Source organism: Corythoichthys intestinalis, chromosome 11 (genome assembly GCF_030265065.1).
Source record: "Corythoichthys intestinalis isolate RoL2023-P3 chromosome 11, ASM3026506v1, whole genome shotgun sequence".
NCBI classification, from domain to species: domain Eukaryota; kingdom Metazoa; phylum Chordata; class Actinopteri; order Syngnathiformes; family Syngnathidae; genus Corythoichthys; species Corythoichthys intestinalis.
Window position 1 is genome coordinate 54045951 of NC_080405.1, and position 26966 is coordinate 54072916.

The window sequence follows — 26966 nt, forward strand, 5'->3', positions numbered from 1 at the left end:
TTTAAACTTTTAAACAAATTACGTCACAATGGAAAAAAATGGTGTCTGTAAAAATGTCACGGATATCTACCTCTTAACTATCCCTTAATTGTTTTTTTTTTTTGTTACTGTCGCATTTTCTCCGATATGTTAGATGATAAATAATTGATCCAAACAAAGAAAAATTGGAAAAAAAAAAAAAAAAAGTTTCAATGGGTAAATATATGAAAAAAATCTCGACCACTCCTTGATGTCTGCGATTTCTGCATCGCGACCCTTGTTATATTACCATGATTCACCCATAAAATCCCCCCAAAAATCCAGCTGTGGTCATTCACAGCTGTGTCTTGACACTCAGTGATATATGCTACATGGAGTTTTTGGATCGAAACAAGGTAAGTACGCAATAATATCTCGTTAAAGTCATGGCGTCTGTAATTCTGCTCTCGCGTGCTCTCACCTCCAGATAGGGTTTTGCTGTTTAAATTTTTTTTTTAAGTGCCCTCCTGTTCAAAATTCTTCTTCCCGCAAAAAATTGAGATTTTAAGCTTTCCAATTATGTATCAAACAAGCATATGGGACAATTTTGAAATTTGGCCAAATAGGGGGTCTCAGAACGGAACTTCTAGTTACCTGAGTGTTCTCTGCCACATACGGCGGAAAACACAGACAAGACTGAAAAAGCAGTTTCTGCTCCTGCCGCCTCTTTAAAAGAAATTGCTGTATTTTAAGCCGAAAGAACAGATGTGTTTGATAGAACAATATGTCTATATGCTGCCATAGGAGATGCATGGCGCATGAAGCCCCCGAACTATTTTTAATTTGCTTGTTTTACTCTGAAAACCCCCATTTACAGAGGTCGCGCAACCGTTTTTGTTTTAACCCAGCCATGAAAACAAGGTCAGTAATTATATTTATTATTCAAAATATCTGTCATTTTTGGCTTACAATCATTAATTGATGTGGGTGGACGTAGGGTTAAAGTAACAAAGACTTGTGGGTACACTTTCCGATGGGCAACCGTGACTTTACATAGTTGATGAATTCATGACATGCGTGAGTGTTCAGTTAACAGCCACACAAAAAAGTATCTGCCTACTAAAGGGAAGTGAAATCTCACACGCACTAGAACAATTTTTAATGAAATATTGATTTATTCAATGTAAAACTGAGCCGTATCAGAGTGTGCATAAAACTCCAGCCGGAGGTGCTGGTTGTCCACCCCTGATCCAGTGCGTCCTACATATGGATTTTTACAGGCCAATGTCTTTAGTAGAGTTGTTAAAAGTATCGAAGTATCAATGCTGAAATGCTGTCTTCGCATACGATATTTGATTTCAAAAGTACAGTGGGGCAAATAGGTATTTAGTCAACCACTAATTGTGAAAGTTCTCCCACTTGAAAATATTAGAGAGGCCTGTAATTGTCAACATGGGTAAACCTCAACCATGAGAGACAGAATGTGGAGAAAAAAAAAATCTGAAAATCACATTGCTTGATTTTTAAAGAATTTATTTGCAAATCATGGTGGAAAATAAGTATTTGGTCAATGCCAAAAGTTCAGCTCAATACTTTGTTATGTACCCTTTGTTGGCAATAATGGAGGCCAAACGTTTTCTGTAACTCTTCTCAAGCTTTTCACACACTGTTGCAGGTATTTGGGCCCATTCCTCCATGCAGATCTCCTCTAGAGCAGTGATGTTTTGGGGCTGTCGTTGGGCAACGCGGACTTTCAATTCCCTCCACAGATTTTCTATGGGGTTGAGATCTGGAGACTGGCTAGGCCACTCCAGGAACTCGAAATGCTTCTTACGAAGCCACTCCTTTGTTGCCCTGGCTGTATGTTTGGGATCATTGTCATGCTGAAAGATCCAGCCACATCTCATCTTCAATGTCCTTGCTGATGGAAGAAAATTTTCACTCAAAATCTGTCCATACATGGCCTCATTCATTCTTTCCTTTACACAGATCAGTCGTCCTGGTCCCTTTGCAGAAAAAGCACCCCAAAGCATGATGTTTCCACCCCCAAGCTTCACAGTGGGTGTGGTGTTCTTTTCAGTATTCTTTCTCTTCCAAACATGAAAACCTGTGTTTCTCCCAAAAAGTTCTATTTTGGTTTCATCTGCCCATAACACATTCTCCCAGTCCTCTTCTGGATCATCCAAATTCTCTCTAGCAAACCCAGACGGGCCTGGACGTGTACTGGCTTCAGCAGGGGGACACGTCTGGCAGTGCAGGATTTGAGTCCCTGGCGGCGCATTGTGTTACTGATAGTAGCCTTTGTTACTGTGGTCCCAGCTCTCGGTAAAGTCATTCAATAGGTCCCCCGTGTGGTTCTGGGATTTTTGCTCACCGTTCTTGTTATCATTCTGACGCCACGGGGTGAGATCTTGCATTGAGCCCCAGATCGAGGGAGATTATCAGTGGTCTTATATGTCTTCCATTTTCTAATAATTGCTCCCACAGTTGATTTCTTTACACCAAGTGTTTTACCTATTGCAGATTAAGTCTTCCCAGCCTGGTGCAGGTCTACAATTTTGTCTCTGGTGTCCTTTCGACAGCTCTTTGGTCTTGGCCATAGTGGAGTTTGGAGTGTGACTGGCTGAGATTGTAGACAGGTGTCTTTTATACCGATAATGAGTTACAACAGGTGCCATTAATACAGGTAACGAGTGGAGCCTCGTTAGACCTCGTTAGAAGAAGTTAGGCCTCTTTGACAGCCAGAAATCTTGCTTGTTTGTAGGTGACCAAATATTTATATCCCACTCTAATTTGGAAATAAATTCTTCAAAAATCAAACAATGTGATTTTCTGTTTCTTTTTTCCACATCCTGTCTCTCATGGTTGAGGTTTACCCATGACCGTCAAAGGTCAACAGAAATTTGGTTTCATGGAGTAAATTTTTATTTTGCACACCTCATGATATCTATGGGGGATATTTTGGGAGTTTCCTTCTTAACTCTTTGGCTGCCAGTGACAGCGTTACATGTGCAATCCGTTTGAAGTGGGAGGGCTGACACTGAATGAACAAATGGTAATTTGCTGCCATCCTCCCAGTTCAGTTTATACGGTATATGATTAAATGCTTTTTTCTTGTAAAATTTGGTTGGTGTGGCTCATAGTCAGTTGTGATTTATGGCTTCTTTAACCAGCCGGTGTAAAGTTCAAGAGTTATACTGAGTTCTTTATTATTTACCTAATTTCTTCTGATGCAAAATCTATTAGACTCCTAAACAAGCAAATGAAGCAAACTCCAGACCACAATAACTGTTAATTGCTTTGTTTGTGATTTAATCACCATTGAATGATATTTTACTATTTAATAACAGGGTTCACTGCTTTACAACTGATTTAATTTAGTGCCTTATTCCTAGTGTAGTTTACGTGCATTATTTTTTTCTCTCCTCATTTTGTGGCCACAGCTCTATGGCAAGGGTCGATTTGAACATTATTCCTCAGTAGCTCGTCTGCTATGCTGTTTACAGAGATTTTTTGATGACATGGATGGTCCAAACTATCTCGTTAATTGTCAAATGGATTGTACCAACCGTTTATGTTGTCTGTTGCTTTAACGTGCATCATATTGTGATTGAAAATATGCAAGTACAGCAATTTTGTAGTGTCCAAATCGACTTTTACATTCAAATGCGTTTCACAGACAGGCGTCAAAAAGTGCTTTACATGTGACCACATTCACGCTCGCGTTCATGCGCTAATGAGTGCTGCTGCCAGACACTGCGGGCAACTGGGGAGGTTGAGAAATCTAGCGTACTGCAGCTGGTGAGCCACTTTTGTTGGTTTTTCACTACGTATATGAAAATAATTACCGTATTTTTCGGACTATATGTCGCGTTTTTTTTCATATTTTGGCTGGGGGTGCGACTTATACTCAGGAGCGACTTATATGTGGAATTATTAACACATTATGATATAATTTCCCATGTTATTTTGGTGTTTTGCAGTGACACTGATGGTTTTGTAAAGTTGTTAGCATGTTCTTTTGCTATAGTTATCTGAATAACTCTTTATAGCTATGGCCACGTTCGCGTTCTGCCTTTGGCATTGTATGTTCAATTGTATTATTGACTTTCTTATCTTGAAATGGATGCATTTAGTTTGTGGCGCTTTCACGCCCACGTGAGGGCGCACTCGCACTTGTTTACGTGACACGCCAGAAGAAGACGGACAGCTACGTAGCTCTGAGTGAGTGAGTGGGCGAGTTAGCTAGAGAGAATAGACGGATGCGAACCTACTTTCATTGTTTATGCTTTTAAATCATCTGTACAGAGGCAACGCCTGCGTGTATCATCTTTTCTGTTGTTGTTGTGTGTTTTCCACCCGCGATCGGACACTTAGAGCCAGTTGTGTGGTTGTTTGAACGATGTGCTAATGATAGCGAACGCATGCTAATATATATATATATATATATATACAGTGCCTTGCAAAAGTATTCGGCCCCCTTGAATCTTGCAACCTTTCGCCACATTTCAGGCTTCAAACATAAAGATATGAAATTTAATTTTTTTTGTCAAGAATCAACAAGTGGGACACAATCGTGAAGTGGAACAATATTTATTGGATAATTTAAACTTTTTTAACAAATAAAAAACTGAAAAGTGAGGCGTGCAATATTATTCGGCCCCTTTACTTTCAGTGCAGCAAACTCACTCCAGAAGTTCAGTGAGGATCTCTGAATGATCCAATGTTGTCCTAAATGACCGATGATGATAAATAGAATCCACCTGTGTGTAATCAAGTCTCCGTATAAATGCACCTGCTCTGTGATAGTCTCAGGGTTCAGTTTAAAGTGCAGAGAGCATTATGAAAACCAAGGAACACACCAGGCAGGTCCGAGATACTGTTGTGGAGAAGTTTAAAGCCGGATTTGGATACAAAAAGATTTCCCAAGCTTTAAACATCTCAAGGAGCACTGTACAAGCCATCATACTGAAATGGAAGGAGCATCAGACCACTGCAAATCTACCAAGACCCGGCCGTCCTTCCAAACTTTCTTCTCAAACAAGGAGAAAACTGATCAGAGATGCAGCCAAGAGGCCCATGATCACTCTGGATGAACTGCAGAGATCTACAGCTGAGGTGGGAGAGTCTGTCCATAGGACAACAATCAGTTGTACACTGCACAAATCTGGCCTTTATGGAAAAGTGGCAAGAAGAAAGCCATTTCTCAAAGATATCAATAAAAAGTCTCGTTTAAAGTTTGCCACAAGCCACCTGGAAGACAAACCAAACATGTGGAAGAAGGTGCTCTGGTCAGATGAAACCAAAATTGAACTTTTTGGCCACAATGCAAAACGATATGTTTGGCATAAAAGCAACACAGCTCATCACCCTGAACACACCATCCCAACTGTCAAACATGGTGGTGGCAGCATCATGGTTTGGGCCTGCTTTTCTTCTGCAGGGACAGGAAAGATGGTTAAAATTGACGGGAAGATGGATGCAGCCAAATATAGGAACATTCTGGAAGAAAACCTGTTGGTATCTGCACAAGACCTGAGACTGGGACGGAGATTTATCTTCCAACAGGACAATGATCCAAAACATAAAGCCAAATCTACAATGGAATGGTTCAAAAATAAACATATCCAGGTGTTAGAATGGCCAAGTCAAAGTCCAGACCTGAATCCAATCGAGAATCTGTGGAAAGAGCTGAAGACTGCTGATCACAAACACTCTCCATCCAACCTCACTGAGCTCAAGCTGTTTTGCAAGGAAGAATGGGCAAGAATGTCAGTCTCTCGATCTGCAAAACTGATAGAAACATACCCCAAGTGACTTGCAGCTGTAATTGGAGCAAAAGGTGGCGCTACAAAGTATTAACGCAGGGGGGCCGAATAATATTGCACGCCCCACTTTTCAGTTTTTTATTTGTTAAAAAAGTTTAAATTATCCAATAAATTTTGTTCCACTTCACGATTGTGTCCCACTTGTTGTTGATTCTTGACAAAAAAATTAAAATTTTATATCTTTATGTTTGAAGCCTGAAATGTGGCGAAAGGTTGCAAGGTACAAGGGGGCCGAATACTTTTGCAAGGCACTGTATATCCTTAGGAGCGACTTGTAGTCCGAAAAATACTGTACTAACATTTAAAAATTTTAAGAACTACACGTTGTTCCCTTTAAATGAACATACAATGGTTTTGGAATATGGGAGAAAACCAGAGCACTAGGTGAACCTGCAACCTCCTAACTGTGAAGCGGATGTACAAACCAGTCATTCACTGTGCTGCTGAAAAGACATCTAACAAAAAAAATATATTGGAAAAGAAACTTGTTATATCTTATAACTGTTTACCTACAGTACTTTTGCACCCCTGCGGTACGAGATCAATACAGTCAATAGCACTTTCAAATTCAACAGCTGCTTCGCCAAATGACAGACTTCATTCTTGCTCCCAGTCATTTTTGAGTCAATTTTGAAATACTTGTGTAGTTCGTTTAGTGTGTGTCAACACTACAAAACATAAGTGCGCGGCCTCTAGGCAAAGTCATGAGGGCGGTGCTGGTATCTACTCAGCCCGCTTTATGCGAGTATGCATGCATGTGAATCAAGACGTGGGCTCTGCTTGGCGTTATCTAGATCTGTAGAGCCAAGGCACTCGGGAGCGCGGCCCACATCAATCCAAACGGCCTGAGTTTGGTGTTTGGCATCAGATAAGAAGAAGGCAAGAGGTTTAAAGAAGGGGAATGGGGTGGGGGTGACAAATCATAATGATAAATAGGCGAGATAATCAGGCCTGATCCTGGCGTACTCACAACAGGCCCTCTGATTATTGCTGTTTATTTCCACTGTGCAAGGTTATCGTGAAGTGGCGAGACGAGCCGTTGCATTAATTACAGTATGTGAAAGTACATTGTGCAAACACTTTAGGTGATGGATTGTCTTTTGATTAGGGGTGTGACAATATATCAAAATGATGTTCATTCGCTCCTCCCAGTCAAAATAAATTGGATGTCTACCACAGTGGCGCCTCGAGAAATTTTTCATAGGGGTGGCCAGATGTGGCCACATAAAATCTTGGGGTGGCACACCAAAACTAAAAGCCATAATTTCAGGTTTTCATTATATTATTCCAGTAAAAAGGTCCGGGGAAAACTATCACAAAGACTTAAGGACACGGCTACTGTTATACTTCGGTGTATTGTGTAATATTTGATGTTACTCATGATTTAATGTGCATAGTCCATAACTGTGCAGTCAACATTTTGAGATCCACAACAATTCTGTTTTATTGTGTTATGTGTTCAGTAGGGCTGTCAAACGATTAAAATTCTTAATCGAGTTAATCGCAGCTTAAAAATTAATTAATCGTAATTAATCGCAATTCAAACCATCTCTAAAATATGCCATATTTTTCTGTAAATTAGTGTTGGAATGGAAAGATAAGACGGATATATACATTCAACATACTGTACATAAGTACTATATTTGTTTATTATAACAATAAATCCACAAGATGGCATTAACTTTATTAACATTCTTTCTGTGAAAGGGATCCACGGATAGAAAGACTTGTAATTCTTAAAGGATAAATGTGAGTTTGTATATAGTGACTAAATATTACCATCTAGTGTATTTGTTGAGCTTTCAGTAAATGATACTGTAGCGACTTAACTCTTCTGCCAAAATGCTTCTTAAAGGATAAATGTGAGTTTGTATAGAGCAGTACTTCTCAAATAGTGGGGCGCGCCCCCCTATTTTTTTTTTTTGCCGTACTAGAATAAAGTGTACTTGCACATCCACTCAGTGGGTTGCAGTGGCGCTCTCATTTTCAAAGTGCGCGCAGTATTTTTGAAGTAAGCAAGATCACACGGAAGAGACTCAAAGAGCTGGAGAGCTGTGCGCCGTTTTCGAAAGCCGTTTTCCGGGCGGACTCACGCAGCGACCCACTGTCTTCTCCGGTTCTCACGTGTCCGCCCGAAGAGTGCCATTTACGGCTTGGGATCGTCACGACGACCGCCCTCACCTACGGTTTTCCCTCGGCCGCAGAGAATGCGCTTTTTTCGGGCCGTTTGCCTTTTGGCTTTGACATTTGATACAGTGGTAGACGAGGAAAGACCACTGTTTACTGTGTCTAAAAATGATTATAGCGGACAGCCGGAATCCAAATCAATTAAGACGCCACTTAAAGACATTAGACCCCAATCTCATTGATAAGCTGCTTGGTTGTTTTTCAGCGAAAACGTGCCGAATATTGCCAACATTCGTCCCGCTTTGTCAGTGTTATATCAGTAAACCAGTGAGCACTGTTAGCATGCTCAGTGCAATATAACCCCACATCATTGCAAACGAAAGCGAAATTAAAAACTGTCCTTCTGTCCAAAGACTTTTTTCTCCCTCCTTCAATTCAGTTTAGTTTTTTCGGTCAATTTTTTTGGCATATTGTCCTCATGAGTTAATATTTCTAATCAATTTGAATTTGTTAGTATTTACTGATTTTATTTTTCAGTATCAAATGGTCAAAAATGTACCTTGAGTGTATTTTTACAGTTTAGATGTGACTTTTTTTTTTTTTTTTTCTCAGGCAAATTGATGTGTGTTAAGTCTTTTCTGTTACAAACAAAACAAAGTTAATAAAGTTATACTTTATAAATTGATCTCTGTTATTTTCTCTAATAGAAAAAAAACGGATACAAAGTAAGGCAGAGGCGTACTTATAATAGTAATAGACAAATGATACTATTTTCAGTGGCGGCAGAGTTTGGGGGGGGGCGCGAAACATTTACGTCTTCCTTGGGGGGGCGTAACAGAAAATAATTGAGAAGCACTGGTATAGAGTGACTAAATATTACCATCTAGTGTATTTGTTGAGCTTTCAGTAAATGATACTGTAGCGTCTTAACTGTTCAAATGCATGATGGGAAGTGGTGCAACCATGACTGTGTGTGCTGGCTGCAAATGCTATATCTTCTCTGTTGGGTACACTATAGGGCAGGGGTGGGCAACCTATTCCACAAAGGGACGCAGTGGGTGCGGGTTTTTGTTGGAACCCATTAAGAGGACACATTTTCACCAATCTGCTGTTTTACAAATGCAATCAGTTGATTGCAGTCAGGTGCTTCTCATTTCTGCTAAAACCTCATTGGTTATACTACATGTGCTGGATCAGTTGGAACAAAGACCAGGACCCACTGCGGCCCTCGAGGACCGCTTTGCCCACCCCTGCTATAGGGTGTTAAGAAAAAGATCAACTCCTGTAATTCTTCCCCACGTCGCTTCCCACAATATTTATAGTTGCTGTGGGAGAGATGACAAACTTTTGCCAATTAAAAGCACGGCCCCAATGAAATCTTGGATCTACTCCACTCTCTTATCTCTGTATATAAGTAAAGCGGCCCCATTGTAGGCTGTTTGCGGCAATGCGTGAATGAGTCGTACCGCGAATGCGTTAATTGCTATAATATTTTCACGTCATTAATTAAAAAATAATAATTACTGCCCGTTAACGTGATAAATTTGACAGCCCTACATTTAACAAAACAAAATAAATGCATTCATTTGGGATGAAATGCATAACTGATGCTACAACAATCTAACGATATACTGGCAAGCGGGGTGGCCAGCGGGGTGGCCAACCAATTTATAGGGGTGGCCGTGGCCACCCCTGGCCACCACCTGGTGGCGCCACTGGTCTAGCATTGACAATGGCTCTCAAACATGAGCATTTAAAGTCAGTCCTCCCAGTTTAAATTAATTGGGCGTCTATTGTTGTCAGTGGCGAGCAATGAGTTAATTTTGGGTGACTAATTTGTTCACGTAGGTCTGAGTGCGTGCGTGGATGGTTGTATGTCTCCTTGTGCCCTGCGATTGGCTGGCAACCAGTTCAGGGTGTCCCCTGCCTACTGCCCGTAGTTAGCTGGGATAGGCTCCAGCACCTCTGCGACCCTCGTGAGGAAAAGCGGCATGGAAAATGAATGAATGAATAATTTGTTCACGTAGGTCTGAGTGCGTGCGTGGATGGTTGTCTGTTTCTATGTGCCCTGCGACTGGCTAGCAACCAGTTCAGGGTGTACCATGCCTCCTGCCCGTTGTTAGCTGGGATAGGCTCAAGCACCCCCACGACCCTTGTGAGGATACGCGCTTCAGGAGATGGATGGATAATTTGTTCATGTTGGGGTTTCATATTTTTCAGACTATAAGTCGCTGTTTTTTCATAGTTTGGCCGGGGGTGCGACTTATACACTGGAGCGAAGTACTGTATTTATGAAATTATCATTATTACTAGAGGTCGACAGATATATCGGTCCGATATATGGACATCGGCTGATTAAGGGGCAGTTTATGTGGTGACACAAAGACGCAATGACTGAGTAGCGGAATGGCCTCGCGTGCATATGGTGTCGGCAAAGACGAAAAATTCTGAATCCTGCCTCCAAAGTGGAAGAATTCAATTGCGGGGGATTGAGGAGGGCTCTCCCCGCATGCATATCAAAGGCTCCCGCGGCGCGAGACCGTGCCGATTACGTCAGCACTCGTACACGTCACATTGGCGTGCGCAGCGATGCTACTAAACATTAAAAACAGAAAATATGGCAGAATGTCAGCTTTAATTTACTCTTTTAATAATATTTTTAAATCAAATATGTTGAATGTTTCCATTTTTGTGCCTTTTTGAACAAAAGAAAAATGCCATTGCTTCGAGTGGGCGCGCATATTTTTTCCCGGGCTGAGGAGTTTGGTGGGGTCAAAGTGCATCATTTGCTGTCGCCTTGTAAATATGCACTGCCCCCTTGGGCTTGGCGTGATCACTACATCGTTTTCATGCGGAATTGCGACATTGTTCGAATGGAGATAGGCCCAAATTCGAAATGTTTCGTATTCTTCGAGAGTCACCATGTAAACGGCACCTATAACTACCAAGGGTGAATCAGTTGATACATACCCCTTTTGTATCCATAGAAAGGTCATCTGACCTAATCAGCAGATCTTTTGTGAGCATTGAGGTCTTCATTAGTCATTCCCATTCACACTAGCAAAACCACAGGGTGGGATTGCTCCAATTAGCATCTTGAGTGTTTGCAGGGCAGGGCTGCCTTGGCTTTGTCAGACAGTGGACCGCTCGGCAGGCGATCGGGCGGACAACCTTTTTACATATTCCAAAAGCTGCAGTTTGCCTACACTACAAAGGACGGTGTAATAAAAAAAACTAAAGAAAACATTTTTTATGTGGTGACATATGACACTTATGGCCTTTTTCCTGGGGCTAGGTGTTGAAGGTTGTTGCCAAAGCAATTTTTCCTTCTGCGCCTTCTTTCCTCCCACATGAGTGTGAGCCAATCCCTTTACAAGACCCACCAAGAAGTCTACCCGTCTCTCTTGCCTTCCGGTGCATGCCTGATACAACACATATGCATTCGGTGCTGCCATGTCAATCATATTGTAGAATACGGCAAATGGCCATCTCTGTGTTCCTCCGTGTTTGAAAAACCTAAGGGAGTCCTGGACTTGCAAATATTCAAGACGCTAATTGCAGCTATCCAGAGTGAAACCCCCCTTCACACCTAGGCAGCGACTCCCCAGGAGTGTGTAGGGGGGTTGTCTGCTGGATTGCTTGTTTGAGTGGTCTATTGTTTGACAAAGCCAAGTAGTCAGTTTGGTATCAGGGTCATTTGACACCTTTCTGGTCTTTCTTTATAGCCCAAAAAAAAACCTGGGACTTCCAGTCTTAACAAAAAAAAATAGCTGATAAAAAGGGATTTTTATCAGGCATCTGTGTGAGCAGCTGTGGCCGCTGCTGACTGATGGTAGGAACCCGGAAGGACCCTGCAGCAGCTTGAAGGCAGGCTGCTATAGGAAGCCTCATGCTTGCCTTGTTTGTAAATATTGTAAGATTTTTTTTATGTTGCATGAGAGAATGTGCAATGCTGCTTTACCCTTTTAAGGTGTTTACTGAGTGATCCTTACACTGTAAATGTAATTCGTAGTGTTAGCGTAACATTCGCGTTAGCATTAGCTTTAGCATGGCGAGCATCCTCTTAAACTCTCACTTGTTTACATCTCGTCGTGATGTCCTGGTGCAGGGGCGGACTGGGACTAAAAAACAGCCCTGGGCTTTGACTCAGCCCAGCCCACAAGAATCGCTATATGAAGGGAAACACCCCCCCCAGGGGGGGTCCGGGGGCATGCCCCCCCGGGGAGAATTATTATTATTATTTTTACATTTTATTGTAAAATGCATCAATTTCATGCACTTTGAGAGAAAAATGAAGAAAATGTGTCTAGACTGTGACTGTCTGACTTGGGGCGCTCAAAGTACTGCAAGGCTGAACTGGAGTTGGATTCATTTTCTGTACTAGCTCTATGATCAACCTGAATAAATAAATGAAAGAATTTATTTTTCAAAGCAAGTTTTATGTATCCAATTGATTATATCTCTATATATCTCTGTCTATAAAATGACTTCATTGTTTATACCATAATTCAGTGGTCTCCAAACTATTCCACATAGGGCCGCAGCGGGCGCAGAATTTAATTCCAACAAAACAAGACAACACCAATCTGGTGTCTTACAAGTGTAATCAGTTGACTGCAATCAGGTGCTGCTTGTTTTAGCAGAAACTTCATTGGTTAAACTGTCTGTATTCGATTGGTTGATACAAAAACCAGGCCCCACGGCGGCCCTTGAGGACCGGTTTGGAGACAAATACAAATAATAAATTTCAATGAAAATACAATAAACATTTCAAGACAAATCCTACATACATAACCTTCATTGGAAAGTATTAACCAGAACACAAAACGATATATAAATGATTAAAAATATATATCATATCAATTTAACTACCTAAACTTTAAAGTAAAACCATTCATTTTATCAATATTTTGTTATATTTCTTCCGAATTAATATTGCTGTTGCGTATGCATACGTTGTTTTACAGCTATTTTTTTTTTTTCCTTAGGAGAGTGATTGGACTAGCACATACTGTAACTTGACACGATTGCAAACGGGTACATCGACTAGCTGGCACTAACCCTTTAATTGTCATTTATTTCATTTCAAATGTAGCTACCTGGTGGATAACAATTGCCAGTATACCGAGCAGTATACCTTCATCCCTACTTACTTGCCCTGCGCTTGTCTGGGGAACTTCCACTAGCTTATCATTACCCCCTCCCTCTTCTTTTCTCTCTCCCTGCACCGGCTGCACGTCAGAGCGTCTGCAGCTGCCACTCTCACCATCGACGAAGGCTGGGCAGTTGTTACCCGACGTGGCCGTTGCAGCCAGACTGCTGCTTGCGAAAATATTTGTCAACTTATGACATTTTAATGCTTCGCTCTCCAGTTTCTTTAATTTTTTTTCTCCCTAACCTTCTCCGCGCTAGTGTTGTATCGGTCGCGAACGATTCGTTCTTTTTGAACGAATTGTTTGGGTGAACGAGACCGAACTAATCACCATCTGCACTGATTCGTTCTATGATGTTGGTGCTTGTTCACTGCGTGGGAGGGCGTTGAGCAAGCGGCAGCGTCTTCTGACATCGCACACGACCAATCAGACGCCAGCCTCATCGCGGGCAGGGTAGGGACCGGAAACAGAATCAGGGCGTATGTCACTCACTTCCACGTGTGACCAATGAGCAGCCAGCGTGCAGGCAGGGGGGCAAGACTGAGTTTTGTCACTTCCCGTTCAGTGACTCGGTCCTCCGGTTCCTGACCTAGCTTGCTGCTAACTTGACTTTCCAGAAATGAATATGCGGTGAACGAATCAAAAAATGAAAGGAAAGGACTTTGTCACATATTTGTTAACGTGGAGCCTATCAAATGCAGCTCAAAAAGACAAAAACACCACACAAATCTAGCGAGCATGGTTTAGTGTACTACTTTTCTCAACAGACTCGCGACTACCTATTACCACATACTATCAAATTTACAGTAATTTAAAACACGGGTAGCTACGAGGCAAGCAAAAGCTGAGCTGCGGTCGCGTGACGGCAATGAAGGGGGCAAAGAACTGTCACTATAAGGAGGCTTCATGGCAGCGATATTTACCTCATATGTGCACAGAAAAAAATATTTAGTATGATCACCATAATACTGATTTGCAATGAAACGGTATATACATGTCCATTTTTTCCAAGTGTTTTATTTTTTTTCCTGTCAGGTGTTGGTTGGTTTGACAAATCATGTCAATCCGTCCATCATGTGCTACTCAAGCGCCCCAAAACAACGCACATGGACACGGGAGATGTCGCAATATGTCTACATTTTTCTTAACAGACTAATGAGAGTAGAAAGGCGATATCGTAAAGAGCAAACAATTATTTCTTGTCAGCATTTGACGATCTGAGATGCGGGGACGACAGGGGAGCTGACCTGATTATTTTATTCATTAATACCAGTGCAAAAATTCAATACGATCACCATAATACTGATTTGCAATGAAACTGTATATACATGTCAATTTTTTCCGAGTGTTTTTTTTTTTTTTTTTCGTGTCAGAGCGTGTCGGTTGGTTTGACAAATTATGTCAATCCGTCCATCATGCGCTACTCAAGCGCCCCAAAACAACGCACGCAGACACGGGAGATGTCGCAATATGTCTACATTTTTCTTAACAGACTAATGAAGGTAGAAAGGCGACATCGTAAAGAGCAAGCAATCATTTCTCGTCAGCATTTGATGATCTGAGATGCGGGGACGACAGGGGAGTTGACCGGATTATTTTATTTATTAATACCACTGCAAAAATTCAATACGATCATCTTAATACTGATTTGCAATTAAACTGTCAAATATCAAAATGTAGTATTGTCTTTATTTCAGAGCAGCACATTCGACAACTAGCTATTTACATTTATAGTTTTAACAATAGTAACTAAAAATAATAGTGATTGGCATAAAAACAAAAATACAACAGAGCGAGAGGTAAATATGATGTGTTGGTCGTTCCATATTTTGAAATTAAACTTTCGATTTGTTTTTATTTTCGTGACAGCAAGCATTGTAAATGTGATCAAGAACATGCTAAAGAAAGTCCGTGCGCCCCCGACCCCAACCCCAACCCCCCGCTCCCCCCACAAAAGGAAAATGTTTAACCGTGTCCTCAATCGAAATGCAAGCACGAGCCATGACTTTGAGCCCATAGAACTAGGACAGACGACGCGGAAGTTCTCCCTCGCTTTTGCAGCAGCGGGAGGGAGACGAGGCTGTCTGTGAAAGGAGAATGATATTGCCTGTCACTCATTACTGAAACTACGACGAGCGGTCAATGAGGAGCCTGTGTGCAAGAGAGAGGGAGGGACCAAGAATGTCACTTCCCGTTCAGTTATACTGCGAAGCGGTCTTTGGTGATTCGTTCGGCAACGTCACTTCCCGTTCACTAACCGAATTATTCATTTGGGCGGGGAGGGAGATGAGGGGGGCGAACGATTCGTTGAACGATTCGTTTGAACGAATCTTTTTACTGAACGATCCGGAATGGATTCGTTTACTCAAGTGAACGACAGATCCCGTCACTACTCCGAGTCCGCGCCACCCTTCTCTTTTCTGTTTTTTGCCACCACCGTCCATATTGTACATTAACGCTCGTCGCTGCCACCTGTCGGATTGGATGCGAACTGTAGATAATCAGAGGATAGAGGGGGATAAAAACAGTGATGTATAAAAAAATGGCGGCCGCCGGCCATCCAGGGCACCGGCCGTTCTGTGATCCTCCAGAACCCACAGATTACCAGTCCGCCCCTGTCCTGGTGGGTTCGTTATTTGAAAATAATGTACTGTTCTTGCTGAGTGTGTATAATCATTAAAAAAAAAGTGCTGCGTGTGTTGGTTTCGTAGCACTAGACTGAATTAATCCTTTAAATCTCAGATCATCATTGTAAATTTGAAGCTTTTGACGCAAATTTTTTTTTTAAATGACTTTTCTTAATCTACGTCCTTTAAAAAATGAAATTTGATAAAGAGAATAGATGAAAATTTGATGAATCTAGAATAGAAATATGCAGAATATTATACCTTGCCTTTAGAACTGTGACAGAAGCTAAAGAGAAGCTGCCAAAATGCGTGTTGTCCAACATTCCAGCAGAGAGAGGACACATGGGCCTGTGGAGATGACTGCAGGAGGGGCGAGACACACAGTGGTCCTTCCTTGGCCTGGATATGCTCTTCTACTGGCCATCTCCCAGCCTGGATTTCCACAGCTATTTGTAATTCTGTGTAGGTACAATATGAGAGTACATTATCCACCTGCCTTTCAGCAGCAAAACATGGTGAGTCAAACAAAGTCTTCCCAAACACAGCTATTCAAGTCATCTGGTTTTAATAGTACAGTATATATCGCAACCCCCCCCCCCCCCAAAAAAATAAATTGCAATGTTGTTTTTTCCAATATCGTTCAGCCCTAGTACAAATCATTTTGTTTTTATATATATATATATATATATATATGAAATAAAAATGGCATAAAAATGTCTTATATGTATCTCTTTGCAATGCTGTTAAATCTGAATAAATACAACGAACGCACAAAATTTTTTAAAAAATATTTTTACGTAAATAGGCTCCGCCTCTACTTCACAGATTTGCGATTTTAGCAGGGGGATGGGTGGAGGCCAAAAACGAAAAACCACTGTATATCGTGAAACTTTGTGTCCCAATAGGATATGAGCAATATGCTCCCGCCAAGAAACTTTTTAAAATGATGTTACTCTTTAATAAAAGAACCAAATATTTCATACCTGTCATGACTTAAGTCGTTCAGTTTGTGCCCCAGTTAAAGATCGATCGGGTCCGATCACGTCATTTAATATCGGAAGTATCGGAATCGGCAAAAAAAATATCAGACCACCCTTTTTTTAATATATATATATATTTTTTTTTTTATTTAAATCGTTTTCTAATTGTATTTAATGTTACAGACAAAATGTCTTACACTCATCCAGAGTAGTTTTGGCTTAAAGTAGGGCTATCAAATTTATTGCGTTAACGGCGGTAATTAATTTTTTTTGTTATTAATCACATTAAATAATCAACGCATGTGCTGCACAACTCACTCACGCATTGTCGCGTTCAATCAATAAAGATGCGGTTTTACCTATAGATAGCACTAAAAGGCAGCTTATAATGAGTAGAGAGAATTTTGACAGCCTTTGGAGCCATTTCTTATGTGGCTAAAGCCTTACAATACCTCTCTCAGCAATTAAAAATAACGTGGGAGGCAATGTGGGGTAGAAAGGTAGTCGTTGATCATTTTCTTAACACCCTATGTTCTTTCCCAACGCCGAGAAGATATATCAATTGGTGCCCCTACGCACAGTCATGGTTGCACTTCCCATCATGCATTTGGGCAGAAGTTAAATGGCTGCAGTATCATTTACTGAAAGCTCAACAAATACACTAGATGGGAATATGTAGTCACAATATACAAAGTCACATTTATCCTTTAAGAATTACAAGTCTTTCTATCCGTGGATCCCTCTCACAGAAAGAATGTTAATAATGTAAATGTCATCTTGAGGATTTATTGTCATAATAAACAAATACATGACTTATGTACTGTATGTTGAATGTATATATTCGTCTGAGTTTTATTCATTTTTTTCTTAATGCATTGCCAAAATGTATATGATTGGGAAAAATTATCGGGAATGATTGGAACTGAATCGGGAGCAAAAAAAAAAAAAAAAAACAATCAGATCGGGAAATATCGGGATCGGCAGATACTCAAACTAAAACGATCGGGATCGGATCGGGAGCAAAAAAACATGATCGGAACAACCCTAACTAATAGCATTAAATAGCTTTCTTGGAGTGCCCTTTTCGCACATCTAATTGTAGAAACATACACTGTATCTATTTATATAGACCCTACTCACCAACGTCACAGAATGACGTGTCGCTGTATCCGGCCGCCATATTGTCCGTCATTGTTTATCCGTATTCTCAATGGTTTCAATTTGTCGTGCAATTTATAGTGCAATTCATGGAAGCCCCGGTGCTTTCAGACGCTCTAAACTCATTGGATGCGTTGCGTAAAAGGCGTTATGTGGAAAAGCTTCAGTCTATCCATTCGCCAGATCCATATTTGATGACTAAATCGATATTTTTCGACCCGCTGTCTTCGCCCTCTCTGCCTGACATCTGCTACCCTGATATCTACAACTATCTTGTCCACACAAAATCAGCCTATTCTCACGAAAGTTTGAAAAACTTTAAGAGCAGCACTCTAAGCAACATTACCCCGTGTGACCCTTTATTTCCAATTTTCTAAAATGGCGACAATCAATTTAAAAAAAAAGTTGACTGTGATGGCCGACGCTTCAAGGATAGGTGGATATTGGACTATTTCTTCAATAAAACACGCAACAACTGTGTCTGCCTCATTTGCAAAGAGACAGTCGCTGTTTTCAAAGAGTTCGATGTGACGCGATAATGATATTACCGAACAAGACACGCTGACATGTACGACAACATTACAGGGAAGATACGCAGCGAGAAATTATAGCAACTTGAAGCTAGCTTAATTTCACAGCAGCAGTATTTCGCAAGAGCCCGAGTGTCGAAAGAGAACGCCACAAAGACAAGACTGTTGAAATTTTGAATTAAAAAAAAATAATAAAGCAAATGTGACACACAGGTCTTGCTAAAATTTGTTTAAATATATTGTTCTATGTAAATCAGCCAAGGTAGCCCCCCGCATTTTTACCACACCAAATCTGGCCTCCTTTGGAAAAGGTTTGGACACACCTGTTTAACTGATGATCCGTAGACGAGGCCAGCTTCTTTCACTTGGTACCAGCTAAATATTATTCAAAATGTAATGATGGTGGAAGAAATAAGCATCTTGAATTTGAAACTGTATGTTGTCGGCGATTAGCCTCGCAATGATCTTAATTGTGGTTGTCAGCCCAAAACAGTCTAAATATATATTAAATGCATCTTACCAGATATAAAATGACTACGACATAATCTGTGGTAATCATTTGGAGCCCAGTTTTCTCGTCGAATTGCAGCAGTCCATCTCGCTCTCCTCTCCGGGTCTCTCGGAATACGGTAAAACTTCAAGTCTCTCCGTCTATCTTCTCTGTTATTGCAACCAACCGCAACACACGCCTTCACCATTTTGATTATTAATGTTAACGAGCAGAAAAACACGCCATAATAGGAGGAATTTACGTAGCGGTAATGCGTCAACACGACGAGTTGACGGACAATATGGCGCGGAGGCGTGGTTGTGACATCATGTGAGAAGGGTCTATACAGTACTATGTATTGTATACTTTCAATGATTAGTGAATAAACTAAACTATGTTAAATCACTGGCTGCAATTTACGGCACTAGACGTCTAGCACCATTAACGGCACTCAAAAGCCACTTTCTCACTGTACGAACTATCCCCAGGTCCTACAACCTTCTTGAACCTCCGAATAGTTTCTACAGTGCCAATGATGCTTTAGTTATAGGAACTAATTACTCAGGTTCCGACAGTCCGAAAGCGGCTAAATATGAGCAATTCCTGTAGATTTTTGATCCCTTGCTATTAATTTGAGGGTATTTTCAGAAACTTCTGTGTTGTAAACATTCGGGGTTCGTAGGGGGGCCGGCAGACGGATGTTGCGACCCATGTTGCGCTGTTGTGGCCCACTTTTATTTAATAAAACCCCAAAAAGGATTTACAAACAAAACAAACCAAAACTTCCATCTTCTATCATCATGGCCACGCCTCGGAATGCCTCTCAGGTCCGTGCGTGGGTTAGCTCTCGCAACTCCTCTCCTTTTATATGGGAAAGCGCCTTGATTGCAATTGCTTCATCAAGTGTTGCCTAATGAATGAGGCAATTGCCAGCAGGTGTGGTGGTCGCTGCCCAGGGGTGTCGCTGTCCATGGTGTGACCTGAAGGGAATAGGTACCGTTCTCGCACACACCATATAATTGTTTGCATTAGTTTAACACGTTCATTTAACTATAGTTTAGGCAGACTTCACTACATGCCCTTGAACACAGTGAAGTGAATCACCTTATCGGGGCTACTGAGGGGAAAATGGAAAAATGGTACCGTTTCTCGTAGGCACCGTCTAACTGTTTGCATTACTCGAACACACGTAATATAATTAATCCGGGAATAGTATCATTTCTCATATTTACTGTAGGACTGAACTACTCTAAACACACCTAATATAAAATAAATAGCACACTATAATGAAAAGCAGAATAAACAACGCTAGAGCTGAAATGAATACTCGAGCAACTCGAGTAACTCGAGTTTAAAAACTGATCCGAGTAATTTTATTCACCTCGAGTAATCGTTTATTTTGACAGCTCTAAGCATCACGTTTCGCTCGGACTACTTTTAATGCGGGACAACGCGCTGACGTCACGTGCGTAGAGGAAGAAGCAATAAAAAAATATAAAAAACATTTCCGCAGCCGACAGCCGCTCCAAACTACGCCGACGTTGCTAAAAACTAGCCCGCATGATGTTAAGTTGGTAGCAGGTAGCATCTGAGGAGTCTCATAGAGATCACATGTATGTTGAACTAGATGCTTTATGATAGACTCGGCCACGTCTGGGCAGCGTTAATAAACAGCGGCCATCTTAAAGCAGTAGAGCGCTAAGCACTAATAAAGAGCGCTAAGCGCTAAAAAAATAAGATTAACGTTACTGTCTGAGTCACTAGCTCACGTAACGTTAGCCCTGCGGAGGGCTAAGTTTCTATTAATTATGACCACTTTCGATGCGTGGCTAACGTGTCTTACATACAGGCTTTAACATAACATAGCATTGTGGAGTGATGAGGGTGTAAAATAAAAACAATCATGCTAACTATCAATTTTAGCTCAGTAGTCATTGCTGGATAAAACACCAAGTAGCACTGGTGCTATTGTGCTCCAATACAGCCTGTATCATACATTTACCTTGAACACTGCAAAAACACAAAATCCTATCAGGACTTACAGTTTAGAGTAGCGTAAAACTTAACTAGAACTTAAAAATGGCTTGACACAAATAGAAATTCAATTGAAACAGGTGGGAAAAAAATCCTAACTTTTAAGTGATGTGTGTTATCAAGGGTAATGGCATTTTTAGGTATAAATATATATATTTTTAATAAGATCTAAAGGTTTTTTTGAGTGAAAGCAGTGAATTTGTCTTTTTTTTAATTCTAGTTACATCTGAGATGCAATTGTTGGCTGTTTTCAACAATATACATTGAAAATAAAGACATTGATTGCCTGAAAATGGTTCAAGATTAGATGAAATGTCTTGTTTTCTCATGTATATTTATAATTGCTCTTCACCTAAAAATATATTTGTTTTATCCGATTACTCGATTAATCGATAGAATTTTCAGTCGATTACTCGATTACTAAAATATTCGATAGCTGCAGCCCTAAACAACGCCATCTTATCATAGAACCCAACGTGTGCGGCACGAGCATGATTGACGCACCAAACTCTTGCAATCAGTTCTGCAAGGACAAAGAGCAGCGCGCTTTGTCCAAAAAGAAGTAGAGCCAGCCCGGAAAACAAAGTTGATAGCGGGCGCTTAGGACGTCAAGACCAGCGTCGGTCGCTGTGGCAACCACGTCCCATCCACGGACGAACCTAACCGCCCAAAACGGACCACAGAGGGATGGTCCCGAAACAACACGCGGCTACACCTTCGGCCCGGCCTACTCCACCACGGACTTAAAAAACACTGGACACTGAGATAACACAGATTTGCTGCTCTGAAACATTTTCTCTGTGGCCTTGTTTTGGATCCAGAATTGTCCCTCCGTCGTCTGTTTTTTGACCATTGTCGCCGAATAAATTGTCAACCTGCTTTCGGTGAGTCTTCTTCAAACTTTTGGAACATGGAGTCAGTACAAAGGGTCAACACAAGGAGTGAACGCGCGGAATATCCGCCCTCCCGGTTGGTGCACGGAAGCGTTAAGCAGCGGAGCACAATTCGTTCGGTTCTTGCCGTTTTCCGTGCGGCTTGGCCGGGGGGGGGGGGCGAATTCCAACAGACGACACAGTGTTAACTCATTGGTTGCAATTGACCACGCTAAACGTCCAATCCATTTAGACTAGGAGGGGCGTGAGCCTTGTATCGCAAATCATTGTGAGGTACCCAGCGGCTCCCACCCCTATTCTCTATATTTCTGATGTGATGAGATCCTGTGAGGAGATCACAGAGGAAAGATGGATGGCAAGACACGGACAATTGGTTGGAAATGAACTGGAGCGAAGGTGGAACGAAGAGGGAAGAAGGGTCACGATATGAATAATTCACACACACACACAACGCTCCAAGCTGGACAGAGGGACGAGGAAAGAAGGTGCTGGTGGGCTCCAGAAATAAATCCCAACAGAAGGTGGGCAGGAGGCCACGGCAGCAGGTGAACTTCAGCTGAAAAGAGCCTCCAGGAATGTGAAAATCCTGATGGATTCCAAGCTGTTACCCCCACACGCTCACTGCTTTTACCTTTAACATGTAGCTAAACAGTATTGCTAAGTTAAAGCAGCTATCTACAACTAGGAGGTTCTCAAATTGAGGTACGCTGGGTGCAGATTTTATAAATTTGATTTATTAACATTATATACAGTGGGGCAAATAAGTATTTAGTCAACCACTAATTGTGCAAGTTTTCCCACTTGAAAATATTAGAGAGGCCTGTAATTGTCAACCTGGGTAAACCTCAACCATGAGAGACAGAATGGGGGGGAAAAAAACAGAAAATCACATTGTTTGATTTTTAAAGAATTTATTTGCAAATCATGGTGGAAAATAAGTATTTGGTCAATACCAAAAGTTCATCTTAATACTTGTTATGTACCCTTGGTTTGCAATAACGGAGGCCAAACGTTTTCTGTAACTCTTCACAAGCTTTTCACACACCGTTGCTGGTATTTTGTCCCATTCCTCCATGCAGATCTCCTCTAGAGCAGTGATGTTTTGGGGCTGTCGTTGGGCAACACGGACTTTCAATTCCCTCCACAGATTTTCTATGTGGTTGGGATCTGGTGACTGGCTAGGCCACTCCAGGACCTTGAAATGCTTCTTACGAAGCCACTCCTTTGTTGCCCTGGCTGTGTGTTGGGGATCGTTGTCATGCTGTTATGTTACAATATGGATCCAAACACAGACTTTGAAATTAGAAGTATTTATTACAAAAAACGAGAACAAAGGGAGCACGCCAAAGTAACGCGAGTAAGAAAATACAACTGAGAGAGCACGCTAAGTAACGCGGGTAAGAAAATACAACAGAGAGCACGCTAGAAAACGCGGGTCAGAAAATACAACTGAGAGAGCACGCTAGAAAACGCGAGTAAGAAAATACAACTGAGAGAGCACGCCAAAATGGCGTGAATATAACAGTACAAAATTATAATTACAAAATCCCAATAAAACACAAAGGTAAATGAGATCAAACCAGAACACGATCGAAGAATGTCGGGAAGCACCAAGGGTGACGATGAGCACACAGCGGTAAGCAAAGCAGGTAACAAGCAAATGCAATAGTCCGACACTCGCAGACGGTGACAGGAGTCCTTAAATAATGAGCGCTCCAAATGTGCCACAGGTGTGCAGCACAGCCCCGCCCATCCAGCTGCATAATGTGCTGGAAAGGAAAGAAAAGAACTGAGAAGGCACATAAACATGACAGAACCCCCCCCTCAACGGACGCCCCCTGGCGGACCACCTGGTTTCAACGGATGGAGGGAGTGGAAATCCCGCAGAAGTGACGGGTCGAGAATCCAGGAGCGGGGTACCCAGGAACGTTCCTCAGGGCCGTAACCTTCCCAGTCGACCAGGTACTGCACCCCCCTACCCCTCCTCCTGGAATCGAGAATGACACGCACCGTGTACACTGGTCCACCGTCGACTATGCGAGGAGCAGGAGGAGGCACTGGCGGAGGGTTCAGAGGACAGGTGGAGACAGGCTTGAGCAGCGAGACGTGGAAAACGGGGTGAATCTTCATCGAGCTGGGAAGCTTCAGCCTGACTGCGACAGGGTTCACCACAGAGTCCACCGCGAAAGGGCCCACGAATCTAGGGCCTAGCTTCTTAGAAGTCCCAGCAAGGCGTAAATCCCGCGCCGACAGCCAGACCATCTGGCCCGGACGATAAGCTGGAGCCGGTCTCCTATGGCGATCAGCAATCAGACGGTTGCGGGCTGCCGTGCGGACAAGTGCCGCCCTAGTGTCTCTCCAGACCCTATGGGCTCTCCGCAGGTGCACCTGGACAGATGGCACAACGACCTCGGCCTCCTGAGACGGGAATAGCGGCGGCTGGAACCCATATGCGGTCATGAAAGGTGACCTCCCGGTGGCTGAGCAAACGAGGGTGTTGTGAGCGTACTCCACCCAAGGGAGGTGTGAAGACCAGGAAGCTGGGTGCAGGTGACAGACGCAACGGAGGGCGGCCTCCAGCTCCTGGTTGACCCGTTCAGTCTGCCCGTTGGACTGTGGGTGGTAACCAGAAGACAAACTTGACGTGGCCCCCAAGGCTTTGCAGAACGCTGCCCAAACCCGGGAGACAAACTGGGGTCCCCTGTCGGAGACGAGGTCACACGGGATGCCATGAGTCCGAAACACGTGCGTTACCAGCAAGTCAGCGGTTTCCAGAGCCGAAGGCAACTTTGGGAGAGCGACGAAGTGTACCATCTTGGAGAATCTGTCCACCACATTCAAGATGACGGAATGACCCCTGGAGCGTGGAAGGCCAGTGATGAAGTCAAGTGCAACATGGGACCAAGGGCGAGATGGAACAGGCAAGGGACGCAAGAGTCCTGCTGGAGCACGGTGGACTGCCTTGCCCCGAGCGCAGACGGAGCAAGCAGAAACATAGTCCATGACGTCCTTTCTCATACCTGGCCACCAAAATTTTTGGGAAAGTAGGAAGAATGTGCGGGACACACCCGGGTGGCAGGCGAACTTTGAAGTGTGACTCCACTTCAGCACTGCTGCACGCTGAGCAACCGGAACAAATAGCCTGCCAGCAGGACAGCCTCCAGGCACCTTAACGCCTTGCAGGGCCTCTTCCACAAGCCGTTCGACCTCCCAGCGTAGCGCGCCGACTATCAGGTTTCCAGGAACAACAGGCTCCTCCGAAGGCTCCTCCCCCGCTGGCTCATGAAGCCTTGAAAGCGCATCGGGCTTCCCGTTTCTTGAACCTGGACGGTAAGTGATCACGTAGTTGAATCGCGTCAGGAGTAATGCCCAACGGGCCTGGCGTGAGTTGAGACGCTTGGCGGCCCGAAGGTATTGCAGGTTCTTGTGGTCGGTAAGTATTTGGAACGGTACCTCTGTGCCCTCCAACCAGTGCCTCCATTCCTGCAAAGCCTGGACTATAGCGAGCAGCTCCCTGTTGCCCACATCGTAATTCGCCTCGGCAGGGGTGAGGCGGCGGGAGTAGAAGGCACAGGGGTGCAGTTTCTGGTCGACTGAAGACCTCTGGGACAGGATTGCCCCCACTCCGGAACTCGACGCGTCAACCTCGACCACAAAAGGAAGATCTGGGTCAGCATGGACAAGGACGGGCGAGCTCGTGAATGACCGTTTAAGACTTACGAATGCGGCCTCTGCCACTGGAGACCACACAAAGGGGCGTTTGTTAGAGGTCAGCCTGGTCAGGGGCTCAGCCCTCATACTATAATTTTGGATAAAACGCCTATAAAAATTGGCAAACCCAAGGAATCTTTGTAATTGCTTACGTGAAGTGGGAGTCGGCCATTCTGCTACTGCCTTAATTTTAGCTGGGTCAGGTCGTAGCTGCCCTTTTTCCACAATAAAACCAAGAAACTGGATTGACCCTTGGTGGAACTCACACTTTTCAGCTTTGACAAACAGTTTATTTTCTAGTAGTCTTTGCAGAACCATGCGGACATGTTGGTGATGTTCCTGCAGGCTTCTAGAAAATATCAGAATGTCATCTAAATAAACAAAACAGAACACATTTAGCATGTCACGCAATATATCATTTATGAGGCTCTGAAAAACAGCAGGTGCGTTAGTTAGGCCGAAAGGCATGACCAGGTACTCGAAATGCCCGAGCGGGGTTTTGAAAGCGGTTTTCCACTCGTCTCCCTCACGAATCCTGACTAAGTGGTAAGCGCTGCGCAAGTCTAATTTGGTGAATACTGTGGCTGATTTCAACGGAGCAAAAGCCGAATCCAACAACGGCAGCGGATATTTATTTTTGATAGTGATCTCGTTGAGACCCCGATAGTCGATACACGGCCTAAGACCCCCATCTTTTTTGCCGACGAAGAAAAACCCCGCCCCCAAAGGAGAAGATGACGGGCGAATAAGGCCAGCAGCCAAGGAAGAGGAGATGTATTCCCTCATTGCCTCTTGTTCCGGTTTAGAGACCTGGTATAATCTAGAGCTAGGCAACGCGGCATTAGGCAATAATTCAATTGCACAGTCGTACGGACGGTGCGGTGGCAGGGTCTTGGCACGCTCTTCGCTAAAAACGTGCTGGAGGTCGTGATATTCGGCCGGAACATTCTCCAAATTGACCGGCTCGATGGCCGCCTGCGTTTGACCAGGAAGTAAACATGCAGAACGTAAGCAGTGCGCATAACAAAATGAGCTCCACGTCACTACTTGTGTCTTGGCCCAATCAATATTAGGGTTATGCACTTTTAACCAGGGGAGCCCAAGTACAACTGGAGCCGACTTGCACGGCATCACTAAAAAACTACGGATCTCAAAATGATTACCGGAAAGCTTTGTTTTGAGCGGAGGCGTAATAAATCTCACGTCCGCCAGGGGTCGCCCATCGAGATCTAAAACCTTTTTAGGCCGAGCTAGTTTTATCAACGGACATTTAAGAGCGTCAACAACACTTCGGTCTATAAAGCAGTCATCCGCCCCCGAATCAACTAAAGCAGTAAACCTAAAATTAATCCCACTATATGACACCTCTCCCGGCAGTTGCAGTCTCAAATCACCTCGAGGGTGTATTGGTTCATTTAATTTGTCGCGAGGCAACTCGTTCGATGGACTGCGGTCATGCCTGAATCTCGTTCCCCCT

At 43.0% G+C, this 26966-nt stretch overlaps 1 protein-coding gene across 2 annotated transcripts in view; it reads right to left on the reverse strand.

Moving 5' to 3' along the window:
• fat2 (FAT atypical cadherin 2) overlaps positions 1–26966 on the reverse strand; it is a 309284-nt gene that overhangs the window by 258854 nt on the left and 23464 nt on the right. For both annotated transcript variants that reach the window (XM_057850154.1, XM_057850156.1), the window contains exon 4: positions 15955–16151. In XM_057850154.1, coding sequence (XP_057706137.1) covers positions 15955–16037 — 83 coding nt within the window. In that variant the 5' untranslated portion in view covers positions 16038–16151. The remainder of the gene's footprint in view (positions 1–15954; positions 16152–26966) is intronic.